At 39.7% G+C, this 26,183-nt stretch overlaps 1 protein-coding gene across 1 annotated transcript in view; it reads left to right on the top strand.

Annotated features, from left to right (window-relative positions):
- CRB1 (crumbs cell polarity complex component 1) overlaps positions 1-23,286 on the top strand; it is a gene marked incomplete at its 5' end in the record, with an annotated part of 168,566 nt that extends 145,280 nt beyond the window's left edge. Inside the window, one exon of the mRNA XM_027843360.1 lies at positions 23,071-23,286. Within this exon, the coding sequence (XP_027699161.1) occupies positions 23,071-23,286 (216 nt within the window). The remainder of the gene's footprint in view (positions 1-23,070) is intronic.
- Between the last annotated feature and the right edge of the window lie 2,897 nt (positions 23,287-26,183).

The raw sequence follows: 26,183 nt of genomic DNA, 5'->3' as shown, positions 1-26,183 counted from the left end.
GGGCTATTCCACACAGATTATTATGTAAAAGGCAATGTCAATTATTGGAGGCACAAAAACAAAACAGTCCCTGTCCTGCGGGGGGGAGTTTCCCTCCTACTGGACAAACCCTTTTGTTTCTTTGGGAATTTTCCTTCGTTTGTAAAACAAGAGAATTGGACTAGATCTCAAAAACAAATCTCTTCAACTCAGAAAAGTCCATGATCTTAACCTTTTCTAATCAGGATGTGCATGTATAAGTGTGTGTGTGTGTGTGTGTGTGTGTGTGTGTGTGTGTGTGTGTATATGTATATATATATATATATATGTAAATGTTTGTATAAGTATAGCATAAAGAGGCAACTCTCTAAGACTATAAATTACAAAGAAGATGCTAACCTCCATTGTCAGAGGGAGTTTCCCATCCAGGCATTCTCCACACTTATGAAACCATAGGTCCAATCTCTATCCTATGTATACCTGTACATACATACATACATACATATATATACATATGTACATACATATACAGATAGCTATATAAATGCCTAAGTTTTACATAAAATAGGATAGCAAAGGGTCTACATACTTTCTTTGAATGAATGCCAATTAAGGAAGAGGAAGGAGAGGAGGTAGAAAATAGAAAGAGGAGAGAAAATACACTTTTTAGTCCCAGCAGGATCTGACACTCTTTTTTAAAACCACTGAACCCCTCTGAACATTAAAAATAATCACATTTGGCAATATGTAAATTATTCTAATTTGAAGCTTCAGAGGTTAAAGTTTGTCTCTGTTTGGGTTGGGATAACTAAATCAATAGTTAATTGCCATTATAAATGTTTTTGAATTACAGAAATCAACATAATAAGCTTCTTGCATTTTAAAGTGTATTTGCAAAATCCTAAGCAATGCTAATGAGTTTTACATTAACCCCATGAGACCAGCTACATGTAGGGGGGCCAGTTCTGCGTAATTGTGCACAATTAATCCTGTGCCTCGTATTTCAGAAGGATTTCACCACATAGAAACAGATGCTTGGAGGGACCTGCCTTACTTTTATTCAGTGGAGAAAATGAGTAACTTTCTAATCTAATTTGGTGCTTTGGGGTTTAGTACAGCTCCAGTGAGTTATATGAACAGGGAAAGCATAGGGTAGCAACATACACACAAAATGGAAGACCTGGGTTCTGGTCTTGGTTCTTTCATTTACTATTACCATGACAATGGGCATATCTTTTTTTCTTTTCTGGGTTTCAGTTCCTTTACCTGTGAAATAAGAGGCATAGACTAAACAATCTCTACCGTCCCATCCATCTCTAAACCTCTGATCCTTTGAATTGAGTGTGGAATGCAGAGGAAATTGAGCTGACAGTTAGAGATGTGCAAGGGTATACTAAGCCACTCATCACATTTACCCACTCAGGCCTAAGGTCAAGGACTCAAGTATCAAGATACTCGGTCATTGGGCCATGTACTGGAACACTATTTGTCCTGGAGTAGTTGGGGAGAAGTGGAAGGAAAGAGAGAGAGAGAGAGATAAGAGATGGGCACTCCAATTTCATAGAAGCACAGAGGAGATATGTGTGTGTGTATGTGTGTAAGGTGCCTTTCATTTTCTGGTTGATATGTTCCTAATTTATTTTTCTTTCAAGTATTGACCCTTCTGAGTATTAGAATTTTTTAAATTATATGTCATGCTATTAATTGTGGGAGGCTATTGCAGGGGATATAGCAGTTACTGTTTTCTTATATAAATCATAGGTTATCATCCAGATAAGTCCTCCACTAAAGCCCTACTTCAATACCTCTCCATGGCATGTAAGTGATCTAGGTTTCTCAGAATCTATGCCTGCAGAGTACATAACTCTTGCAGGTCCTACAAGTCAGAAAGGCTTCCTGCATGTCTTTCATCTGGAGAGCAGCCTGGCTAAGTTCGGACAGGCTCATTACCAGGCTGGTCACAGGGTGATGAAGTTTTGAACTCTCAGAGACCATCTACCCAGTCCAAAAGGGGTGCCAATCTGCATCAGTGGAGGGAATATTCATCCCGATGAAATCATGGTTCCTTGAAGTGCTGAAGTATCAATCAATCAAGAAGAATTTATTAAGCACCTGCTATGTTCCAGGGACTGAGGTAGGTGCTTGGGACACAAATACAAAAAATGAAACAAGCCTGCTTTTATAAAACAGAATGACCTTGTTGGTATAAAATATATCTTTATTATTATCTTTAACAGTGTTTTGAACATGAACATTTTTGCTGAGAGGAAGCATAGTACAATGAAAAGTGGATTTGTAATAAGAGGACTAAGGCTTAGATTCTGGCACTGCCACTTACTAGCTGTGTGACCTTGGACAAATCACATAACTTTCTGGCCTTCACTTTTCTCATCTGTAGTATGAGACTGTTGGCCTAGATGGCCTCTAAGTCTGTCCTCTCCAGGTCTAAATTTATGATCTAGTGACTTAAAAAAAAAAAAGATAATATCATAATGAGGCAATGGGGCTTCAATACTGATTCATAGTGTGTCACAGTTTTATCCACTAATGTTTATTGAGTACCTGCTATACTTAAGGTGCTTATGGGCTAACAGTGAGTGCCTATGCCCCTTGTGATACATGACTAGAACCGTAATCTCAATAATGTGAATTCTCTCTCTAATAATGTAGGTCAGAGGTGTCAAACATGGCTCCTCCTGAGTGTGGCCTGAACCAGCTTAAAATGTAATTGGGAAATATTTAACAAAATAAAGAAAAAATGCAATGAAATATAGATAATGTTACATTTCAAAACTAAGTCAATATGTGGTCCTCAAGGATCCTTAGGCATGGATGAGTGGCCCCCATTTCTATTTAAGCTTGACGCCCCCAGTATAGATCACAGTCTATCCATTCCAAAACTGTAACTAGGAAAATTTTCCCCGAGAGCAAAAATGACTAGTGGCGAAGATAGATTGTGGTGGTGGAGCAGAGGACTATACCTCTGTTGGGCCAGGGGTTTATCTTACCTTCACTCTGGCAGGGTGAGAGGAACTACAAGAGGGACACTGCCCCCACAGTGATCGGCTCACTGGGAAGGGATAGACCATTGTGCTGCTTGGCTACTGGGGTTAAGTGGAGGACCTTAAGGCAAGGCATAGGGACAGGGGGTCACCTCAAGAGGGAATCTGGTCAAAACACTATTTGTCCCATGTTAGTTATAGCTCTAATCCATGCCTTCTAGTCTGTTCCTGTGTTCCCATAAATCTTCCACAGAGCACCAACATGCTAGGTACCTTCTTCTCTATCTCCTGACACTTCATGGATATCAATGAAGTACTATTCATGGTACACACACACACACCACTGACACCACCACAGCAGCAGTTCACACTTGTGTAGCACTCTATAATTACAAATCACTTTACATGCATCATCCCATTTGCCCCTCCTAATAACTATGTAAAGAAGGAAATACAAGTGTCATTCTATTTAACAGATAAGAAAACTGAGGCTCAGAGAACTGAAATGCCTTAAGAATAATAGCTGGCATGTAGCCCTTTAAGTTTTGCAAGGTACATACATTATTTCATTTTGATGCTCAAAAAAAAACTTTGAGCAGTAAGTGCTACAGGTTCATTATGGCCCCTATTTTATGGAAGAGAAAAGTGAGGCTGAGATTAAATGATTTGCCCAGGGTAACACAACCTGTAAGTTTCAGAATTAGTATTTGAATTCCAGCCTGCCTCATTACATGTTCAGCACTATGCTATTTGCCCAAGGCTATTCAACAAGTAAGTGGTAAAATCTAGGGGTCTTCTACACAAGCAGAAGCTGAAAAATGATGGTTGGAGAGAGAAATTAACTCTACAAGGCATAAAAATTAAGTGACTTCTCATGAAAAGTTCCAAGATACTTGTCAAGTTCCATCACATTGGAAATGGTCTAAACGTGGAATCCCTTCTCTGTTTCCTAACCAATCACAATAAAAAAAAAATCACACTGGGGAATCTGAAAGCCAGTTGCAAGCCTACCCAGTGCCAAGGGACCATTTGGCATCATGTACAGAACTATGGGATCCAAAGAAGGTAAACCTACGTCAAGTGAATGTACAATCTTCAAATACGCATACATTTCCAACTTTTCCATCAAAGTCAAATTGTGCTGATGTTAGCTATGCCTTATCTAGGCATTGATCCAAGAAACTGCTGATGGGGTAAAAAAAAAAAAAATACACAGAAACATGTTAACAAGAAGTACAATTATTTACATCTCAGCAAATAATGCCAGAGTGTCATGTAATATGCTGAGCTCAGGCAGTATGGTAGCCAATGAAGAGCTTTCTTCCCCCTCCCAACCTCCTCCATCATTAATATTTACAGTTGGAAGTAATATATGGCTGCAATCGAAGTGCTGCACCTCAAAGGGGAGTTGTTGACTTGATACCTTGTTGTTTGACAGTGTGAAACTCTTAAATAGCTACCTTCTTAATCAGCACCTGGATAATGTGTCTTGCGGCCTTGGTGTTTGACAGAAGCAACAACCCAGGAGGTGTTCTTGCATTGTTTGGTTGCTTTGTCTTCTGACTTACAGACACATGCTGAGGTGTTTAAAGTCAAGGAATCCTGGCTGGGAGTTCTGGGTCCTTTTCTTTGTTCTCTCTGATTTTTGTTACTGATCCCAAGCACTTCTTGCACAAACTGGGGGAATGCCCATTACAATCTGGAGCTTCCTTTAAGGCTCAACTCAAGCACTCCCCTAACCCTACCTTTCATAATCCCCCTCCCTCTCCCCAGCTTCTGGTGACCCTCCTGTCAACCCCATCCTCCAGTCACTTTATTAGTTTGCTTATTTTTATTTTATTTTGCTTATTTTTAGGTCCAGAACTGTGATTTCGTCAGTAAGGGAAAGTTGAGTGTCTAAGGCAGGACCTGAAGCATGTTTTCCTTCATAGAGGCCTGCCCCTCTAATAATAGACCCCACTCCGTGTCTTATTTTGCACATATTTCTTGCTGACTTATCCATGAACATACTGTTTCTACCAGAAGCATGTAAGACACTTGAAGGCAGGGCCTGTTATGGTTTTTTGCTTTAGTATGTACCCTGGGGCTTAGCAGTACCTGCCACATAGTACATGCTAATAAATGCTTGGTAAATGAATGAATGAATGAAAGTTCCTCATCCTCATCTGCTAGGCACCTTATTAGGTCCTAGAAAATATAAGCTATTTCCTATCTCTCTTCTAAAAACCTGTATTTTACATACATAGTCTTCAAAATCATGAGCAAATGTCCTTAGTAAAGTGGGCTTATCTGAACAAATAAATACATTAAATAGGAAGGAACTTGGAAGTCATAAGGTAACAAGTATAACTTGTTATACTTGTTAACAGCTATAGAAATATAACACATAGAGTCGTATTAGGTACCTTATGCCAACCACCATGGTATCATTTGGCAAATGCCAGGTGGGGATGAGGGGGTTAGACCCTCACAGTACAGACCTATGATTTCATCACTGCAAGGAACTCAGTGTGGAAAACTCTTCCACAGATAGGAAAATCATCTATAGATTATAGTCCTAAAAAGTTGCCAGGGGCACTAAGAGGTCATATGCCTTGCCTGTCTATGGTCACACAGCTGGTATGTATCAGAGGCAGGTCAATCAATCAATAAACCTATATTAAGCACCTATGTGACAGGCTCTGGGGAAACAAAGACAAAACTGGAAGTCCCTTTCTCCCATTCTATTCCATTCAATTCATAGGATCATAGTTATACAGTTGGGAGGGACCTTAAAAGCCAATGAGTTCAATGAGTTCCCTCATTTTACAGGTGAGGAAACTGAGACAATAAGTGGTCACAAAAGAATTATCAGAGGTGAGATCTGAACTAAAGTCTTCTGGTTGCAGAACCAGCACATTTCCCATTGTACTAAGATGCCTCCCACCATTTACTGAATGCCTACTATGTGCCAGGCACTGGGATACAAAGACAGAAACAAAACAATCCCTACCCTCTAGGAGCTTATCATCTACTAAGGGGTCAGGAATGATAAGATATACACAGACAAGCCAATTAAAATAACCACAAGGCAAATACAATAATTTGGTTGAGAATGGCTGGGTGTGGCGTGGGGGTAAAAGGTGGGGATAGATCAGAAAAATGGAGAAAGTGGTATTTGGGCTATCCTTTGAAGGAAGTAAGGAATTCTACTAGGCAGAGGTGAGGTAGGAGAGTGTTCTATGCACTTAATATTTTCTACAACTGAAATTAAGACCTGGGTTTAGGACTGCATTCCTTTAGCCTTTTATTTTTCCAAAATGTTTTTTTGTTTTGTTTTGTTTTGTTTTTTTCCTAATCAAGCCCATTTTGGAGACTGGACTAGGTTTCAGAATGAAAGCTCTGGAGAGCTGATGAAGAATGCTCCAAAATCTTGGTTGGCACACGTGGTAGATAACACCATTATTCAGAGCAAGGCTAGGATTTGGGCACCGAAGAGAATATTGGCAAGTTAACTTCACTGAGGACAATGAAAATTCTAGATAAAATTACTGCCTGAAAACAATCCAGGTCCCCATCTTGCAGTAGTCACCGGTTTACCAGTGAATGATCTGCCCTCTTCTCATGGCTGCCACACAGAGGCTGGTTCTTCGAGTGGCAGGGGCAACGACGAGAGTGATTTGCTTCCTTCCCTCCCTTGTCGAAGTCATAGCCGTGCCTCGTGTTTTTCACTCACTCGCAGCAGATGGCTAACTTTTACACCAGACGCTGTCAGTGGAATGTAAATGCATCTCCTCACAACACTGAAAATCTTGAGGCTGCGTGTTTAATCTGTGCCTTACAAGCAGGGTGACCCTGAAAAGAACATGAGCACGTTTGTAAAATTGGCAGTCATCCTCGTAAACAGGCTGGGGAGGATTCTTCAAGCCCAGGGGATAAGCATGGTTTGCTTCCCTGGGCTCCCGACCCTGCCATCTCCCAGAGGAACAACAATCTAAGTGGAGGTTGAATAGAAAAGTTATAGACCACGAGGGAAGTATTAACAGGAAAAGGGTTATTCCAGGGTATGGGAATAAAGGGAGGGAGTTGGGCTTCAACAGCACAGAGTAAGGAAAGCCATAACCTGGGTTTCCTTCCCAAGTCTCTGCTTATTTGGGAATTGGGGAAATCCTTATTATTCCAGGTGAGTTAATAGGAATTGCATTTGAGCTTTATGAACTTTGAAATGAAGAAAGGAGAAAAAAGTAACTGTCAGTGTTAGCACACTGCAGGAGTTGATGAGAAAAAACTATTTAGCAAGAGTTAACTTGAGTTAAAAAATGCAGAAACGCATTGTTTAAATCCTTAACATTGTATTAACATTACAAATGATAGGTTAAATTAGTCTCTAGCAACTTCAGCCACAGCTCATTAACTTTCACAATGTCCCTAGCAAAAGGATAGAACACAGGCATTATCTCCATTTCACCAAAATGGAATCCAGCAATTAATCAGTGGCAGCCGTGGGAAAGGTAGAATCTGTCTGTTTCTTTTTTGTCACCTATATTAAGGAAGGGTCATTCTTAAATGAGGAAAGATGACATTTATGGAACATTTTATAAAGAGTGCAAAACACTTTCTATCTACTACCTTCTTGGAACCTTATGATACTCTATGAGATTACTACAAATATTATTATTATCCCCAGGATAAAATGACACTGATATTCATGAAGCAGATAGGAAATAATTCCTGTCAGAAAAGATCCAGTTGGCAGAATGACACATTTTATAAAATGGGTACTATGCTTATTGAAATAAACTAATACAGTCGAGTCAACAAGCATTTGTTAAGAGGTTATCATGTTCTAGGCACTGTGCTAGATGCTACAGATACAAAGAAAGGCAAAAACACTGACCCAGCCCTTCAGAACCTTACACTCTAGTGAGTTAGACAATGAGCAAACTTTTCATACATATAAGGTATACACAGGATGAGCTAATCTCAGGGGGAAGGAATGACATGGGGGGGAGGGAGTAAGGGTAGGAGGGGAGGGATTGGAGAAGCCTCTTGCACAAAGTAGAATTTGAGCTGTCTTGAAGGAAGCCAGGAGGCTAAACTTGTCCAAGGTCATAATAGTCTTGACAGAGTTGGGTTTCGACCCTGCGTCCCCTGACTGTAAATTCAGGCCTCTTTCCTTAGTATTACACGATTGATGGGGGCTGCAGTGTGTGTGTGTGGGGGGGTGGAAATGACAGGGGAAGGAACTACAAGGTGAGAGAATGAAAGAAATCAAACCAAAACACTGATTTGAATTTTGAATTCCAGGCTTCTGAAGGAACAAAATTCTGCCACCAGTTAAAACTAAGCTTCATTAGCAAATCCCCTTAAAATGAATATTATTACTTTTGCAGATTAAATGATGATGGTGATGATGATAAAAATAATATCTGGCATTTATAGTATATAATTATTTAAGGCTTGCTGAGCATTTTGTGAGGTAAGTGTTAATTTACAGATAAGGAAGAAGGTTAAATGACTTGCCCAGGGCCACATAACTAGCAAAGGTCAGAAGCAAGATTCAAATTCCCATCTTCCTGACTCCAGGTCCAGCAATCTATCCACCATACCCATCTTGTGAGATACTTGAGGCAGCTCAGGGTTTGGGGTTATGTGTGCCAGGGTCCTGATCAACCAACGTTGTGTCAAAGGATTGCTCGCTACTTTAGACACATTGAGTAACAAACTACAGGGAAGAGAGAAGGCTTTGAAGTGACAGGGATCCCAATCAAGCCAGGAAATGCCTCTTCCACCTTGGCCAGGAACTGAAATAAATGATTGCCTAATGATTAGATATGAGTTGACAGTGATGATGGCAAATCGTTGTTTCTGAGATGGTTTCAGAGAAGGTACAGGGGACAGAGATTCATCAGTGGAAGACGAAAGAAAAGTTTTAAAACAAGGACAGAATAAAGAGCCCAGTAGATTAAATAAACAAAGGTCTCCATGACAGGCTCTTAATTAAAGTCATGTATTACACATGGGTGACTTAAAGCTACATTTTATCACCCTTAGAAAGGGAAGTCAATTTGGGACTGGTGGACAAAATGAAGTCATCAAGTCCAGCCTGGAGACAAGCTGACAAAAACATGGCTTTTGGTTTTGGCTAGACAGGTTAGGTGTTGGCATCTCTTGCCATCTGCAGTGGGCTGAACCTTAGAATAAATACTCCTCCATTTCCCAAAAGGAAACTGGCTGCCGTCTATCTCACAGTGAAGGGGAGAAATCCTGCTAGTTGCCTCTCATGCCTGGGTAATACGATCCAGGTTTAAGGCTTAGGCAGCTCTGGTTATTCACACACCGTATGGATTTACGGCATTTTCCCCACTGCTGAAAATTAAACATGTGCTGCCTGTTAGAGGTTGCTGGGGTATCTCATTATAGGAGATTCTTTCTTCAGGGGCTTAATGTTTTGCTGAATTACTGAAGGACTTATTTGAGTGCAGACTTGAACCAAATAATTTTCTGATAAGAGGGCTATAAATCCTCTGCAAAATAAGCTTGGTGTTCTCAGCATATCTATTGGCTTTTTGATCATTTTTTATGGCTTCCCTTTAGCTAGTCAAATTATCCTCATTCACTCCTAAAGCTTCTCTGACACAGATTAAGGCTGCCCAAACCAATCAGCCCTCATTACTTAAGCAACTGGTTTTGATTTGGGGGCAATAAATATGATGGTACAGACTCAATGCCCTTCACCAGAGTGAAGTGTGAATGAAAATGTGATGTTAGGGATTTTTTTTGGGGGGGGGGGTGTTCTTCCTTCCGGGATTTATTTAACAGGAAAATGAAGTCTTCAGCTCCTTCAAATTGTGGCAGCTACTCCAAAAGTTAAAGCATGTGGAAAGTGAGATTGATTAAGAACTGAGTTGGCACAATGCAGAGAGATGTTCAGCTCAAGCAAGTGATTTCATTTGTCATCAATAGTAATAATTGACATGTATATCACATTTTTAAATTTACTAAGTGCTTTACATCCATTATCTAATTTGAGCCTCACCCCAATGCTGTGATGGAGTTACTTTAGGCATTCGTATCATTATCATATAGGTGAGGAAACAAGGCATTGAAAGGGTTTACTAACCTGGCCATTGTCATACAGCTAGTTAGTTTCAGAGACAGGATTTAAACTGAGGTCTTCCTAACTACATCTACAACTCCATATTATGCCATTCCTTCTCTCAATTAACCAAACAAGTATTTATTAAACATCTGCAAACTTTCACTTTCTTTTGCCCAGAACCAGACATTCATATCATTTCCTGGATATTTCCAAACCATGACATCATACCCATGACTCACCCCCCCTCCTCTTTCAAGTTCTTCCAGTTATTTCAGGACTAGATACTGTCTTGCTTGCTTGCATTTGTATCCCCAGAACTTAGCATAGTGCCTAACACTTAATAGCAAGCACTTAATGCTTTTTTTTCCACATTCATTTATTCATGTGCTCAAATTGTGTAGCAGATGAGAAGTCTAAGATATTGTCTCTGCCCTTAAGGAGTTTATAATTTAGTTATATAAAATAATTGAAGAAGACTACAAGTCAGGATATAATTATTCTAAATTAAGGGACAGGACAAAAATGCTCTAGGAATTAAGAGAGGGGAGGAATTAGTATAAGCTGGGGTAATTGAAAAAAGCTTCTTTGAGGTGAGACTTGGGCATTGGCTTTTTTTCCTCTTGGGAACATAAGAAAACTCTGACTTCTGGTGTTCAGCTATAAATATGTGCTATACATATTAAAGAATAGTCCACATAATTAATCCCACCTTATCCATAAAAGTCAATCTTTTGAATACCTACTATGTGCAAAGCACTGAGACACAAAGTATACAAGACAGTCAATAGCCTCAAGAAATTTCTAATAAATTTGGAGAAACAAGCTGTATAAAATTAAAGTTAATACTATAAAGCATTAAATAATTGTCATTAACCAACTACAAAATTTTCAGTGGCTCCTTACTGCCATTAGACTAAACTAAAAATGCTCCGTCTGGCATTTAAAGCATTCCACAATATGCCTAAGCTGATATTAATTCTCTAAGGACTGCTCTATGGATGCTGTCATTTAACCTGGTCAAATCAGCTAATCAGTAAGCAAACATTTAGTAAGCACTTACTAGGGGCCAGGCTGAGAACACAAACAAAGGTGATAACAGCCCCAGCTCTCAAGAAGTTTGCACTTTAACAGGAGAAATAATATGGATATAATTAAGTATTTACAAGCTATATAGAAAATAGATATAAGGTAATCTTGGAGGGTAAGGCTTTAGCTGACCAGACCATGAAGATAGATTCCTATTACCAATTGAGTATGTATGTATATTTTCCCTTTTTGAACCAATTTAGATGGGACTGAGGATCACGTGTTCCCTGCCCTCCTCCCCGCCATTTTCCCCTCCTCTGCACAAGCTCTTTTTTTGCACACCTCTTTTATGTGAGATAATTTTCCCCATTCTTCCTGTCCTTCTCCCAGGGCATCTCTCTTTCTTGCCTATCCATTTTTTTTAATATCACCCTAACATAATCAACTCACTCCTACACCCTGTTTCTACGTAGAATCCTTCTACTTGTCCTAATAATAAAGTTTTTAGAAGATGTATGTATCATCTTTCCATATAGAAGGTACATAGTTTAACCTTGAGTCCCTTGTGATTTTTCTTTCATATTTATCTTTTTATGCTTCTCTCAAGTCTTGTATTTGAAAGTCAAATTTTCTATTCAGTTCTAGTCTGTGTTTGAAAGTCCTCTATTTCATTAAATATCCATTTTCCCCCTTGAAGAATTATACTCAGTTTTTAGATAATTCTTGGTTGTAATTCCAGCTCTTTTGCCTTCCAGAATATCATATTTCAAGCTCTCTGCTCCTTTAGGTAGCAGCTGCTTAATCTTATGTGATCCTGACTATGGCACCATGGTATTTGAATAACTTTTTTTCCTTGCTGCTTGAAGTATTTTCTCTATGAGCTGGGAGCTCTGAAATTTGGTTGTAATGTTCCTAGGAGTTTTCACTTTGGGATCTCTTTCCGGTAATGATTGGTGGAGTCTGTCCATTTCTATTTTACCCTCTGGGTCTATGACATCAGGACAGTTTTCCTTGATAAGTTTTTGAAATATGATGTCTAGGCTGTTTCTTTGATCATGACTTTTTAATCTAATCATTTTTAAATTATCTCTCCTTAATCTATTTTTCAGGTGAGTTGTCCAATTAGTTCACATTATCTTCTTTTTTTTTTCATTCTTTTGACTTTGTTTTTATTGTTTCTTTTTTTGGGGGGGGGATGAAATTTCTTTATTTCAAAGTAAAATTATAATAACATTTTTGCATTCATTGATGTACCTGGTCCTTCTAATGTTTAATAGTGTGCCTTTTTTTTGTTTGTTTTAATTAATAAATTTATTTTTAGTTTTCAACATTTACTTCCACAAGATTTTGAGTTCCAAATTTTCACCCCATCTCACCCCTCCCCCCACCCCAAGATGGCATGCATTCTGAATACCCCTTCCCCTAGTCTGCTTTCCCTGATATCTCTCCCCCCCCTTCCCCTTCTATTTTCCTATAGGGCAGGATAGATTTCTGTACCCCATTTCCTGTATTTCTTATTTCCCAGTTGCATGTGAAAACATTTTTTTTAAACATGTGTTTTTAAAACTTTAGGTTCCAAAGTTTTTATTGTTTCTTGATATCCCATGGAGTCATTAGCTTCCATTTTCCCAGTTCTGATTTTTAAGGAATTATTTTCTTCAGTGAGCTTTTGTATCTATTTTTCCATTTAGCCAATTCTGTTTGAGGTGTTATTTTCTTCAGAATATTTTTGTGCCTCTTTTATCAAGCTGTTAATTGTGTTTCCATAATTTTCTCCCTTTGCTTTCACTTATTTACCTAATTTTTCCTCTACCACTCTGATTTTAAAAATCATTTTTTAGTTTTTGCAGGAATTTTTGTTGGTCTTGTGTCCAATTTACATTTGTTTTACTTGGAGGCTTTGATTGTAGCTATTTTGACTTCTGTGTCTTCTTCTGAGTTTGTGTCTGGATCTTCCCTGTCACCATAGTAGCTTTTTACGATCAGGTTCTTTTTTTGTTGTTTTCTCATTTTTCCACCCTATTTCTTGATTTGAAGCTGTATGATAAAGTTGGGCTCTGTTCTGGTGAGGGGGGAAGGAGAGAGGAGAAGCTCTGCCTCAAGTTTAAGGCTTTTTCACAATACTATTTTGCAAGCTAGTTCTGGGGTTTTGGAAGTTTTCAATGTTCTAAGGTGGTGTGATGTGGAGAGAGGTGTGGTCACTATTCTCTTGGTCTGGACTCTGATTCTCATCGGAAGGATTCCTGATCCTTTGGGATTGCGATTATGCTGCCCCTCAGGGCCTCTCCTCCCTTGGGACTAGAAATGATACTGTTCCTCAAAGTCTCTGATCCCTTGGGGCCTGAAACCCTCAGGGCTTCCACTCCCTTTTGACCAAAAGTACTCCTTTCTGCCCTTGGAATATGGCCCAGAAGTTGGTAAAGGCAATGGAGTTGCCAAACAGCATTTGGTCCTGTGTCCAGTACTAGCACAGGACTACCCTGTAATCTCTTTCCAATCAGTTGTCAGGTTCCCTTACCATCGCTGGCTTGTGAGTTCCCAAAGCTGTTGCTGCTTCTGTCACTACCACCTAGTCCCACTGCTGGTGTTTTGCTCACACAGGCTTTGGGCCTGCCTCGTCCCCCATATTACAGATTTCTCTTTCTGACCTCCTATGTTCTCTTCAGCTGGAAAAACAATGTCTCACTCTGACCTTTGGTTGGCTCTGCCACTCCAGAATTCAGTTTGAGGCATGTTTGATGGGGAATGTTGGGAGAGCTTGAGGGCTTCTCTACTCTGCCATCTTGGTTCCACCTCCCACCTCCCCATCTTTGTTTTGTTGTATTTATTCTTTTTGTTAAATATGTCCCAACTATATGTTAATCTGGTTTAGTCCCCACTCAGGAGTGGTCATGTGTTGTGCTACAGGGACACTTGTCTGACACCTCTGATATAGAAGACCTTCCACCATTTAAGTGGTTTTTGGGTCATTATTGGACAACCCTAATCTCTTTACTCTTGGCCGCCTCTTACTTTTCCAGTCTTCTTATACCTTAACTCACCTTCACGTGCTCTACAATCCCAGTGACACTGGCCACCTTGCTGTTTCTCACATTAAACATTCCTTCTCCTGATTGCATTTTCACTGGCTGTCCCCTATGTCTAGAATTCTCTGTCTCTTCATCCCTACCCTCCTGGCTTCAGTTAAAATCCCATCTTCTATAAGAAGTCTTTCTCAGTCCCTCTTAATACTAACATTCCCTGCCTCCCCACTTCTCAGGTAAAAATTCTGTTTGTATATGGTTGTTTGCATGTTGCTTTTCTCATTAGATTGTGAGTACCTTGAAAGCAGGGATTGTTTTTGTCTTTCCTTGTATTCCTTGTGCTTAGCATAGTACCTGTCACATAGTAGAAACTGAATATATGTTTGTTGGCTTGCCTTGCAAAGGTAATACTAGAGGGGAAAAAGCTAAAGTACAAATTAGAATAAGCAAAAGAAACAAAAATAAAAAAAAATTAATGACTCCCAAAGGCGTTACCACAAGTAGAAGAGAATACCAGAAATCATAAGTTTTGCCTCCCCACTTTAGAAGATTAGTGTACAGATTTCAAAAATCTGCTCTGTGTTGTGGGTGATGTGAAATCCTTTACATTTGCAGTGGGTTTCCTTATGTAAGCTCATGATGCTGGGCAATTAACAGCCTTGGGATCATTAGGGCTACATGACTGTGCCAGAAATGAATTCTTTTCCTCAGGTCAGGGTCATCTGGATCTCTAACATGCAACCTATCCCAGGATCTGAGTTGCCACCAAGGTTCTGACAAGGCTTTGTTCCCTGGCCCACTTGCAAAAACCTGTTGCTCCCTGGGAATCCCACGGGGGGATGATACAAAACATTTGTCCCTTTAGAAGTCTCTTCTGAAGGTTTTCCTCTATATCCACAAAGACTAAAATAAGGACTCTCACCTTCAATTAGGCACTCAGGATTGTCACCAAATCAGTTAAGGGATCCCATTTCTTCTAGGTAAATTCAGTCATCATAGTTATATAGAGATAATTTTATCTCCCCTAGGTCATTAAAAGAAAAGCACCTCCCAATAATTCCACCTCATGATCCCCAAAATCCTTTAGGGAAAGAAGTTGTACAAACCATTCTGGGAAAAAGGAGACCTGCCAATTAAGTTGGACCTGAAGGTCACCTGTTATCCCAGAGTATTTTGGAGCCCTTGCCCTACCTCCATATCCCAAGGAAGCAGGAAGCAAAGTTCCAAAGGCTTGGTTGACCTTGTCGAGGGACTAGAACAAGGAAGGACCTGAAAGGGTCAAACAGAACTACGTCCAAAAGCAGTTCATTCTTCTCAGGTAAGTCCTCCTGGAGGTTTCCAGGATAGTATTTGCTTGTCAAGGACTCAGCTTCTGAAAGATGAGACTCCCATCCATTATAGTAAAGAGATATGATGATGAAGTTATTGTTCTGAGAGCTCACTCCAGCCTTCAACAATGTCAGCTGTCTGAGGTTGAAATGGGAGGCAGATAACCCAGCCCATGTGATGGTAGCATGTCCAATCTTATCCCTCCTTTGTGGTGAAATGAGTTCATTGATCACAAATAATGAGTCAGAGGGGTCAATTAGGAGGAAAGATATCTTCTATGATAGCTTTTATTTTGGCTGCTACAATGGCAGGTTGAATGACACAGTAATGCTATATCTCAAATAGTATCAACTACATGAAAGGCAAACTTACCTTTGATTAGAAAGGAGGCTAATATAATCAACTTGCCATTTGGAGACAGGTCAGGAACAACACTGGTCATATTGGTTTTTCAGAAGTAGACACTCTAATATGAGGAGTACTTTTGGGCATAAATAGCTGTCTTATCCTTAATTAGAAGGATCATTTAAGTGAGAGAGGGCTATGCAAAGTCACCAACCTCACTTTCTCCTCTGAAGCCATCTGGGTCCAGTGGCAAGATATAGATTAGGACAACTGGAGATGGCCCTGAATGTAGTGGGAGCCCTTGGCCTTTTAAAATCCAATTCACTTGCATGTTATGGCATCACCTCCCTGATGTTATGGTCCTTTTTGAGAATGAAGGACAGATAACAACCTCTGTGAGTAGTAGTAGGAGCTGCCCCACCAGGGAACCAACTGGGAATGACCAGTTGGGCAACACAGCTCTTTTCCTTCCTTCCTTTCTTCCTTCCTTCTGAATGAACAGAGTATCATATGCTTATCTGTGGGTGCTCTGCCCAAAAGAATGTAAATTTTGCTCTCAGAAACCTTGCAAGATATCTTGGGATTTACTGGCTAGAGGGCTAGATTTTTTCCTAGGATGGTGCCTTAAACCCAAATCGCTCTGGCTGTCATTGATTTCCCAACAATAGGAACCAGGTCAAACCGGACTTGGTCATGGTTTGGGCCCTGATTAGCTCAGAGTGAATGTAAACAGCAATTATTTCTGTTTTGGCCAGAAACCTTAAGGGCCTTTCCCTCCCACATTGATTTTTTTTTTTGACTAAGTGAAAGAGGCCATTATCTGTCTCATTTCTTACCTAGCCTTAATCACTAAATAGATGTTGCCTCAGTCAAACTGAAATCTTAGCTTAAAAAGGCCAAGGTCTCCCACTGCATCCAGGGCCATCTCCATTCATCCTGATCTTGCCACTGGACCCAGATGGCTCCAGAAGAGAAAGTGAGGCTGGTGACTTTGCACAGCCCTCCCTCGCTTAAATACAATTCACTTGCACATCATGGTATTATCTCCCTGATGTCATGGTCCTCTTCATGAACGAAGGACAAACAACAATAAGAATTATAAAGTTCCATGTTCATACAACATTCTATCACAGTCCCTATGTCTACATTGCATTGAACCCGCTCTTCAACCGCTGCTGGGCTTCTGAGGCCATATGAGGTCTTTGGTGGGTGTTGAATGCACCACAAACAACTGTATGTAGAGCAAGGAACCTGAAAATTCCTCCATCAAGCCTGAGTCTAAAAAGGAAAGCCTTTGTTTAGTCTTATTATACAGGTCCTGGCCATTACCCAGGAGTTAGTATAGATTATCTTAATGTCCCATCCCTCAAGGCTTTCTCAAACACCAGCCAGTAGCCAGCACCTCATCCCAGCAGTAGGCCTTTCCAGGACCCCTACACCCCAGGGTGTCACATTACTGAGTTAATGCCCCCAGAAGTCCATTTGTACATTTCTCTCATATTGTTGTCAGAGCCATCCATGAACCAGGCAAACCGTTCCTCAGGAGCATTACCTCATTTGGAGAGGAGCAATATGAGGTAAAACAAAGTTTTGGTCAATCTGCTCTTCTTACTATCCTCCATTCATACTCTAAACTTCTATCCTTTCTTCACGTTTTCCTTTAGTTCTAGAAGGCATTGTTACTTCCCTCCTGTTGAATTCCTGTGTGTCCTTTAAAGTTCAAATCACAAAATGGCATATCAGACATCTAGGGCAACCTGTAACTGAATGAGCATCTCCTCCATAGACTCCCGAACAAATGAGGTAAGGCTAGAAAGAATAGCACTAGATTAGAAATTTGAATATAACCCAGGAAACAGTAGGGAGCCACCACAAGATTGAACAGAGGAACAACATATCCAGATCTACATACAAAGAATATTAGTCTAGTGTGAAAGATAAATTAGAAGGGAGATAGAATAGAGATGAGACATATTTGGAACTTATCAAGACAGCAGTCTCTCTGGTTAATAATGAGGAGCCTGTATTAGAGTAGTGGGAGTGAAAATAGAAAACAGGATAGGTGGAAGAAATTATAGATGATGTTATTGCAGAAGTAGAATTCAAAATGAGCATTTATGATTGTTCCCCCAATACGTATTCATTCTTCTGACTTTACTCCATCATTGATATCACCATTATCCATTGTCTCATGGTTGAAATATTTGTGTTATCTTTTATTTTTTTCTCCTCACTTCATCAATTACCAAGTCATACGATCAAGAGATTATGTATCGAGATCTATAAGGGACCGTAGAGGTCATCTAATCCCATCCCTTCCTTCTGAGAACAGCGGTGAATTTGAGGTACCAGTTAGTCATCTAGATGGAAACATCCTTTAGTCCATTGGAGATATGAGTCTCAAGTAACATCAAGACTGTAAACATAGATTTGTGTATCATCTGAATAGAATTAATATTTTAACTCTAGTAGTGAATGAGATTGACAATTAAAAGAAAATAGAGAAGAGCAGAAAATGGAAGACAAAACACTGGAGAGCAATTTTCTTAATGATGAGAAAGAGAGAAAGAAGCCTATGAGGGAGTTACAGAAAAAATAGAGATGAGAGAATGGATTCATTTCAATTCAACTAACATTTATACAAGCACTTACTATGTGCTGAGTACCAAGGCAGCAAATTAAAAAAAACAATGCTTGGTCAAAGAGCTTACATACTACTGAGGAGTTCCTTCCTATTAAGCTATTTGGTAAAAAGCATTTGGCTAGATTTCCCCCTCGTATTCTACCATGACCTTTCCCAAGACAATTGTTATACCTTTATAACACTCTTTTCTTTTTCCTTCTCCCTCCTTTTCTTGCTAACTGTAAAGTGGGCAGTGTATTTATGATGGAAAATTGACTACTGCAGAAACAGTAACTTTAAAAAGAAAAATCTGGCACTTATTCAATATTGCTATGGAAACGGCTATTCCCAGCAATACACTGGCATGATATAGTTCAAGGATTTAGGTCTTGTGTGGGAGGTTTTTGCCATCCATTAAATCAATGATCCACTCTTTATAACAAAAATCTCCAGACAGTCACTCATAAAAGCTTTTCTTCTTTGACTTGCATAAGAAATTTGTGTCTTTATTTTCATGAACATAGCATAGTGGATGAAGGACCTGATGGATTCAGAGTCAGGAAGACTTGTGTTCAGATCCAACCTCTGAAGGGTACTGACTGCATGATCCCAGGAAATCATTTAACCTTTCAGTACCCCAGGCAGTTTTCTAAGACTATAAATCACAGACAAAGTACTGATTTATAATGATAGAGGAAGTTCCTCACCAGGAACTCCCAAAATAGATGAAATCAAAGGTTGGGTCTGAAAAAAAAAGTACATATTTTCTTTGTTTCTTTCCTTTAAGACTGGGTCTCCCTATCTTGCCCACACTGGACCTGAAGGGCCTTCTCACTATTGATCAGCCTGGGGAATTTTACCTGCTCCATTTCCATCCTGGACCAGTTTTCTCCTTTTTAGGCAACTTGATGGCCTCCTGCTCCTGGCGGTTCACCAGACTGATGCCAGACAGTGAGGAAACCCAATTGGTTTAGTTCACTATAACTCAGAATTTCTGGGCCACACTCAGACTCCTTGGTAGGGGAGGGATTGATTATAGTCATATATCACCATGCTTGACATTTTGTTTCTTTACCTATGCAGTTAGAAAACAAGCAGTCTCAATAGCTGAAAACATTACTTGTTTCATTAATCATTTGAGTAACAGTGATGCATAAGTAAGTTTGCTCTGTCCTCAGAACCTAAGGATCATAGTTTGAAAAGCTCATAACAAGTCCAAGCTGCCATGGGACCTGTGATGAGCAGACAGATTCAGAAGGCCCAATTCTTCACCCTGAGATCCTTCCACCCAGGTGTTTTTCCAGTGACAAGGTTTCAAGCACAGACACCCAGCTCTGTCAGAGACAAAGGGCAGGGAACATTCTTCTGGTGGTGCTGCTGCTGGGACAGACAGACAATGAGGAGTGGTGATGAGTGATGGATGATGAAGCTGGACCTCCAACCCCACCTCCACTCCCCTTCTCGAATCTCCTGGTTTGAAACAAAACACATTCCCATACCCTTTCAATTCTGAATGTGTAATAATTTTCCAGTAAGCCACACAAACCTTGTTTTTTTTCGTTATTTTTTTTTTCTGGGGCAATTTCCTATGTGTTTATGGTTTTCCCATTCTTCCAAGTGCTGTCATCAGCACCAAATACTATGACAGGCAGCTCTGGGTGCCTAGGATAGAAATGATCTCATCCCTCCTCTCCACCCCCTCCCTCTTCCAGGCAAACCAGTTCATGTTATGTTTTCCAAATTAGATTAACTGTTCCACAATCAATTAGTGAGGAAACAGTTGATCCTGATGGGACCAGACTGAAGAACCTTCTGGCATCTCCACATCAGTTCTCTGAAAGTGTCAATGGGGCGAATTTCCCATATCGAACTGGAACACTGCTTAGAGTACCAGTGGTCCACAGCGGGCTGTGAAACTTGAGAATTCTAAAACTCAGCAGAGCAGGGAGAATGGACCAGGGAAAGACAACTCTATAATACTGAAAGAAAAAAAAGAAAGAAACTCAACAGTCTCCCTCTCTCAGAATGAGCTCCATTATGAAAACCTCTTTGAGAAGAGGAAGCAAAAGTACACAACTCTCTCATAGGTGGGCAGGATGGAAATGAGCTGTCTTCACAAATTTTAGCTCTCAGAATAGTTGTTACTCCTCTTTGGTTAGTATAGGCCACTTTCCATCCAAGAATAATTACTAGAGTGAGCCAGTGCTTGGAAAAATAACCTAATAACTATTGGTTTTACTATGCAAAGTCACAGTGTAAAATGATCAGGTTAGAAGATTGTTAATATATAAAATGTGAATTAAATAAGATGATGGGAGGAGGGATGCTCAATATGGAAACTCAGCAACTCTTCTGTAATTTATAGTTTTCAGCCAGTGGCCCAAGGCCATAAGAGATTGTGTTGCCCATGATTTCCCAGTTAGTATGTGTCAGAGGCAGGATTTGAATCCAGGTGTTTCTGCCTCCAAGACAAGACCCACTATCCACTATTTTAAGTTGCTTCTCAAATAAGACCACAGTAGTATAAAAATCCCTGAAGGGTTGCGGTCAACTATTTTTCAACTTTTTTTTTTAATCACTGCATGCCATTTACAATTAACTTGAGACTTTATTTTCTCAAATACCTTTACTTAAGAATTCATATGTCAAAAGTGGGAATTTTGGAGAGGATTCTGGGAAGATGGTGGAGTAAGTCAGAAAACGTTCAGCTCTCCAAATTTCCTCTGCAAAAAGACAAAACATTGCCTCAGAGGGAATGTAGAGCAGCAGAAATAAACAAAAGTCAGGGTAAAGCATAGTTCTCCTAAGACAACCTAAGAAGACCTTAGTAAAGGCCTGACCTCCAGGGGCAGAGTTTCAGCCTGAGTAACGTGCAAACACCTCCAGGCCAACTCTGGGGAATCAACAGAAAACAAACCCTGGGGGCAGCTGAGGTTGGGAGACAGCCTCAGCCTCAGAAATTTTCATCTTGGGACAGCATGGGTTGGGGGGTTAGGGGGCAGTTAAGTGATCTGCTTCATTAGAAATAAAACCTGAGGTTTGGTATTGCACAAAAATTGCCATTACAGCTAGGTGACTGCTACCGCATGAAGAACTTAAAAAATTTTGAAATCATCATTAGCAAGTGATTATCCGAAAGGTAAAGGTAAAGGTAGGTGTCACATGGTTAATGGATGACAATCTGTTGTGACCTAGAATTATTCATAACATAGATCTGCCTTGGCCTTATCCAACAGGGTTTTCTTACGTGATGAATCACACGATTAAAGCATATGCTCACCAATAGCACAGTGCTGAGGGCAAGATGATTAAAAAAACAAAACAAAAAAAAAAAAACCAACCACCTCTGATGCTGCACTAATCCAGTCATGGCTAAGACCAACCGAGATAGCCCAGGAAAAGAACCCACTTGATTACAGATTTCGACAAGGAATCTTAAAAGCAGAGGTTTGGGAATCAGTTCCATATCATATTGAAAATGTAAATACTCATTTTCACTATGAGTATTTACACTTCAGAAATAAGCAAACACTACAAATCTGGGCTCGTTTTATTGTTTTGTTGAGTGTCTAGATGTTACAAAGTGAGGGAGAAAATGTTACTAATGAAGATGAAGCTGAAAAGTATATGTCGGTACATATTTTATTTCAGAAAACTGGTTATTAAACATTTACGGGCATAGCCCTGCTTAAAAGGGATTTTTTTGGTGTTTGTAAAAATGTTTCTTTTCCATTAAAAAGTGAAGGGGTGGGAATAGAAATTGAAAAAGACAAAAAAGGTGACCTGCATATTCTGTAAACATTGGAAAAGAATTTGATTATAACCTCTTATTGCCAGCACAGAACATTTCTATTCAAAGAAATCCCAATCATATGCCACTCACTCTGGGTTCTATACTACTAGAGTTCAAACAAGCTGGAAGAGTACTTGGCTGATTTCTCAACTGTCAAGAGGATGAAACATGAAACAAATCATTCTGTACAAGCAATACTCTGTAACCAGCTCTTCCCAACAGGGCTACCTGTGGTTTTGGGTGTCTAAATATTTGGGTTCTGCCTTGAGCACAATTGTCACTTCAAATCACAATCAGTGATGACTGAGAAATCTGTCTGTAAGACCAAAGATGCTTTTCCAGAATGCCCAATTGGTTTCCTACATCTTCCTTCCAAATAAGCACCCAGAGAACAAACTTCTCCCCAACTTCATTCCCAAAGTCAGGAAACTGAGGCCAGGCTGGAGGGGTAGAGTTGAGGTTGAGGAAAGATAGGCTGAAAAACATCCATCCCTGTATATACATAAAAATTTATGGTGAATCTGTTTCTCTAGATAGACTCTACATTTGATATCACATATACAAGTTGTCATTTGCTGAAATTGAAACAGCACCAAGTAAATTAGTGTGTTTCACAGCAAATTCTGAAAATAGGACTTAGCCCTTTACATTAGGAAATGTATCATAAGAACATTTACTTCCACTTCATTTCCTAATGAGGGAAGTTTCATTCCTTTCAGCCACTGAGTCTCTTGGCTAACCCATACATGCTCTCTCTGGTACTATTTCTTTCAAATATTTTTCCAAATGGTTTTCATTCTATGGTAGTTTGTTCACAAACATTTGATTTTGCTCTTTAAATGACATTGTGATTATTTCAATTCTTCCAGCTAACAGACAACTTGATCTCCGACATTTTCACCGCCATTGGCTCAATCACATTAGCTGTATTACTGATCCTCTTTCTGGCAGTGTTTGCCTCCTTCATAGCTTCCAACAAACGGGCAAACCAGGGAACCTACAGCCCCAGTCGTCAAGAAAAGGAGGGGTCACGTGTGGAGATGTGGAATATGGTGCAGCCTCCGCCCATGGAGAGACTGATTTAGAAGAATCCAGTGCCCTCAAGGAAAACCCTGGACTAAATAAATTTGTAAATAACATGTCTCCATTTGGAGATTTGGAGGGAGGGGGGAGGGAAGGGGGGTGGAATGAATGTTCCAAGAGCTGTTCATTTCACAAACGTGATGACCGAGGAATTGTGGAACATTTTCCTTCGATGGCCTTAAGGTCCTTAATGCATGAACTTGGCACCTTTACTCATTATCCTGGGCTAGTCAATCATACAGCTGTTTTTCTGCGCTTGTAATTTCAGCCTGGGTAATTCGCAGAAATGTCTTACAGAATTCAGAGGCTTCTGGGAGAAGCACCAGTGCCTGTCATTTAGATGTTTTGTGAACTGCAGACCCCTTTGGGGTTCATCCTTTAAATAGGTAGATATCATTATTGCAGAAAAACACTACAGAAGAAGTGAAATAAATGTTTCTAATGAGCTCACCCTAGTCATGTTGTGGAAAGATGTTAGTTGTGAACAGTGTGTTGTGTGTGCTTCCATTCTTTGTTCTTTAACCATCGAGTCAAAGGAAGTCATGGGAATAACCATGGCAACAAATAAAGGTTAAACTGTCACTCTTTTTATTGTTCTTTCTTTGTTTTATTAATGACAATAAGAATAGCTAGCATTTATACAGTGCTTTAAAGCTTGCAAGGAGCTTTCCATGCCATCTCATTTGGTCTTCACAACATCTCTATGAAGTAGGTGCTATTATTAATATCCCTATTTTACAGATGATAGAACAAGGGTCAGAAATATTAAGTGATTTTCCCAAGCCCCGCAGGATCCAAAGGAAGATTCTAATTCAGGTCTTCCAAATTCCACGTCCAACACTGTATCTCCTATGCCACCTACCTCTCTAATTACTAGAGTCAATGGTACTTGAATCACTTCTTAGACATAAACCTAGTCAGCATTTGCATCAGTCTTCTCATCCAAAGAATCTTAAACTCATTGTATGTGTGCCTAACTATCCTCCGATTATTAGGATGTTAATGTTAAATTATTTCTCTAAGGTGAGAGAGAAGCGGAGTGTGGTAATGGTTTGGTAGCTGATGTTGGAATCAAGGTGGCCTGGCTTTAAGTCCTGCCACTGACTTTACTAGTTATGTGACCTTGGGCAAATCATTTACCCTAGTGGTACCCCAGGCAATTCTAACAATCACAACCACCACAACATAGCTAGTATCTATATAGCACTTTAAGTTTTGCAAATATGATCTCGTTTTATCCTTATAACAACCTTGAAAGGTAGATGCTATTATTATTACCATATGAGGAAACTGAGGCAGAAGTTAAGTGACTTGCCCAGGGTCACACAGCTGGCAAGTCTCTGAGACTGAATTTGAATTCAGGTCTTTTTGACTCCAGGTCCAGTCTTCCATACATCACCCAACTACTGCCATTCCTTTTGATTTACTTTCCCCTCGAGCCCTCTACTTCATATTTTTTGTTGGTTAACAGAAAAGGCTATGGGTCCTTAATTAAGGAAAAATAATTAAGCTTGTATACTGTGTTTATTTTATTTCATTTGCCCAAACTTGTGATTTCATCAGCATTCAGAACTTTCCCTACATTAATGGAGATCTGCAACTCTTCTGCAATTTATAGTCTGAGAAAAGCAAGAAGGAAAGCATTTATTAAGTGCTTATAATGTGCTAAGCACTGTGCCAAGTGCTGGGGACACAAACACAAGCAAAAACAACACCAGTGCCTGCCCTCAAGGATATTACATTGTAATGAGGGAACAATATAGACCAAAGGGAGCTAACTGAATGAAGATGCTGAGCAGCCTCCAAAAGTATCTCGAAGATAAAATGGTGCTAAAAAAACACTGGCCAGGAAAATCATCTCTATACCCCCTAGATTAATTGAATACTCAGTTTCCAAGACCAAGGAAGGTTTAAGATTGGATAAAGCCACTGGAATATGTCTGTAAAGTATTAATTAATAAAGGTAAGCATTATATCCCCTCCTTAATCTAAGCCAATTAATCTTCCTCACATACCTGAAAGTTCCTAGTGATTATTAGCACTATGATCATGGCATTTCTCTAGTTAAAATTTTTTGGTTTCCCCACTACTGCTAATTAACAGAGCTATAACTAGGTTTGGCAATTGGAACTTTCTCCCAGGGCACCAAAATTTAGAGGATACCAACAACAGATTTAAAAAAAAAAAACTGGGCTTAGCAAGAATAACTGAGCTAGTGAGAAAAACTGGGTTAGCAAATATAATGAGCCTTAATCGGAAGGCATCAGATTGCATGCTTCATCCCCTGGCAACACTCCTCTCCAATTTGCCTCCATGCTAATCTTTTCTGTGATGGCAGCTTCTCCAGAAACAAAGGGACTCAAAAGTATTTATGAAGGAAAGTGCCTGTCTCATTTCCCTGACCAACTCCTGCCACAGTCTTGTATACCAAAGTTTCATATACTAATGTCAACCTTCAACCCCCAAATGATATACAAATGGGACAGATAAAAATAAATGTCGATGACATAAGTAACTAGCTCTCTCTGTGCAATTTCCAGGGACTCAAAATTTATTTAAGGGAAAACTTTCATGCTGTTTGTCCTGGGTATATTTTGTTGTGCTTGCTCCAGGCACTAGAATGAGGATTCTGCCTATGAAATAAAGCATAAACTTACTTTGACAATCAAACCCCTTTAAATCTACCTGTCCAGTCTTAGATCATACTGCTATTTAAACACCTTCACATAGTCTCTACTCCTACCAAACAGGACCCAGATCTTCTTTCTACTCTCTCATTGCTGTGCCTTTGCTGACACTATCCCTCCTACCTGGAATAAATTCTCCATCTCCCAAACTCCATCTGTTGAAAGGGAAAATGAATAAGCATTTATACAGTGTCTATTATGTACCAGGTACT

This window comes from Vombatus ursinus, unplaced genomic scaffold (assembly GCF_900497805.2).
Source record: "Vombatus ursinus unplaced genomic scaffold, bare-nosed wombat genome assembly UNPS02014909.1, whole genome shotgun sequence".
In the NCBI taxonomy this organism is placed as follows: domain Eukaryota; kingdom Metazoa; phylum Chordata; class Mammalia; order Diprotodontia; family Vombatidae; genus Vombatus; species Vombatus ursinus.
The sequence above is the reverse complement of the archived record's forward strand: the minus strand, read 5'-3'. Positions and strand labels throughout refer to the sequence as shown.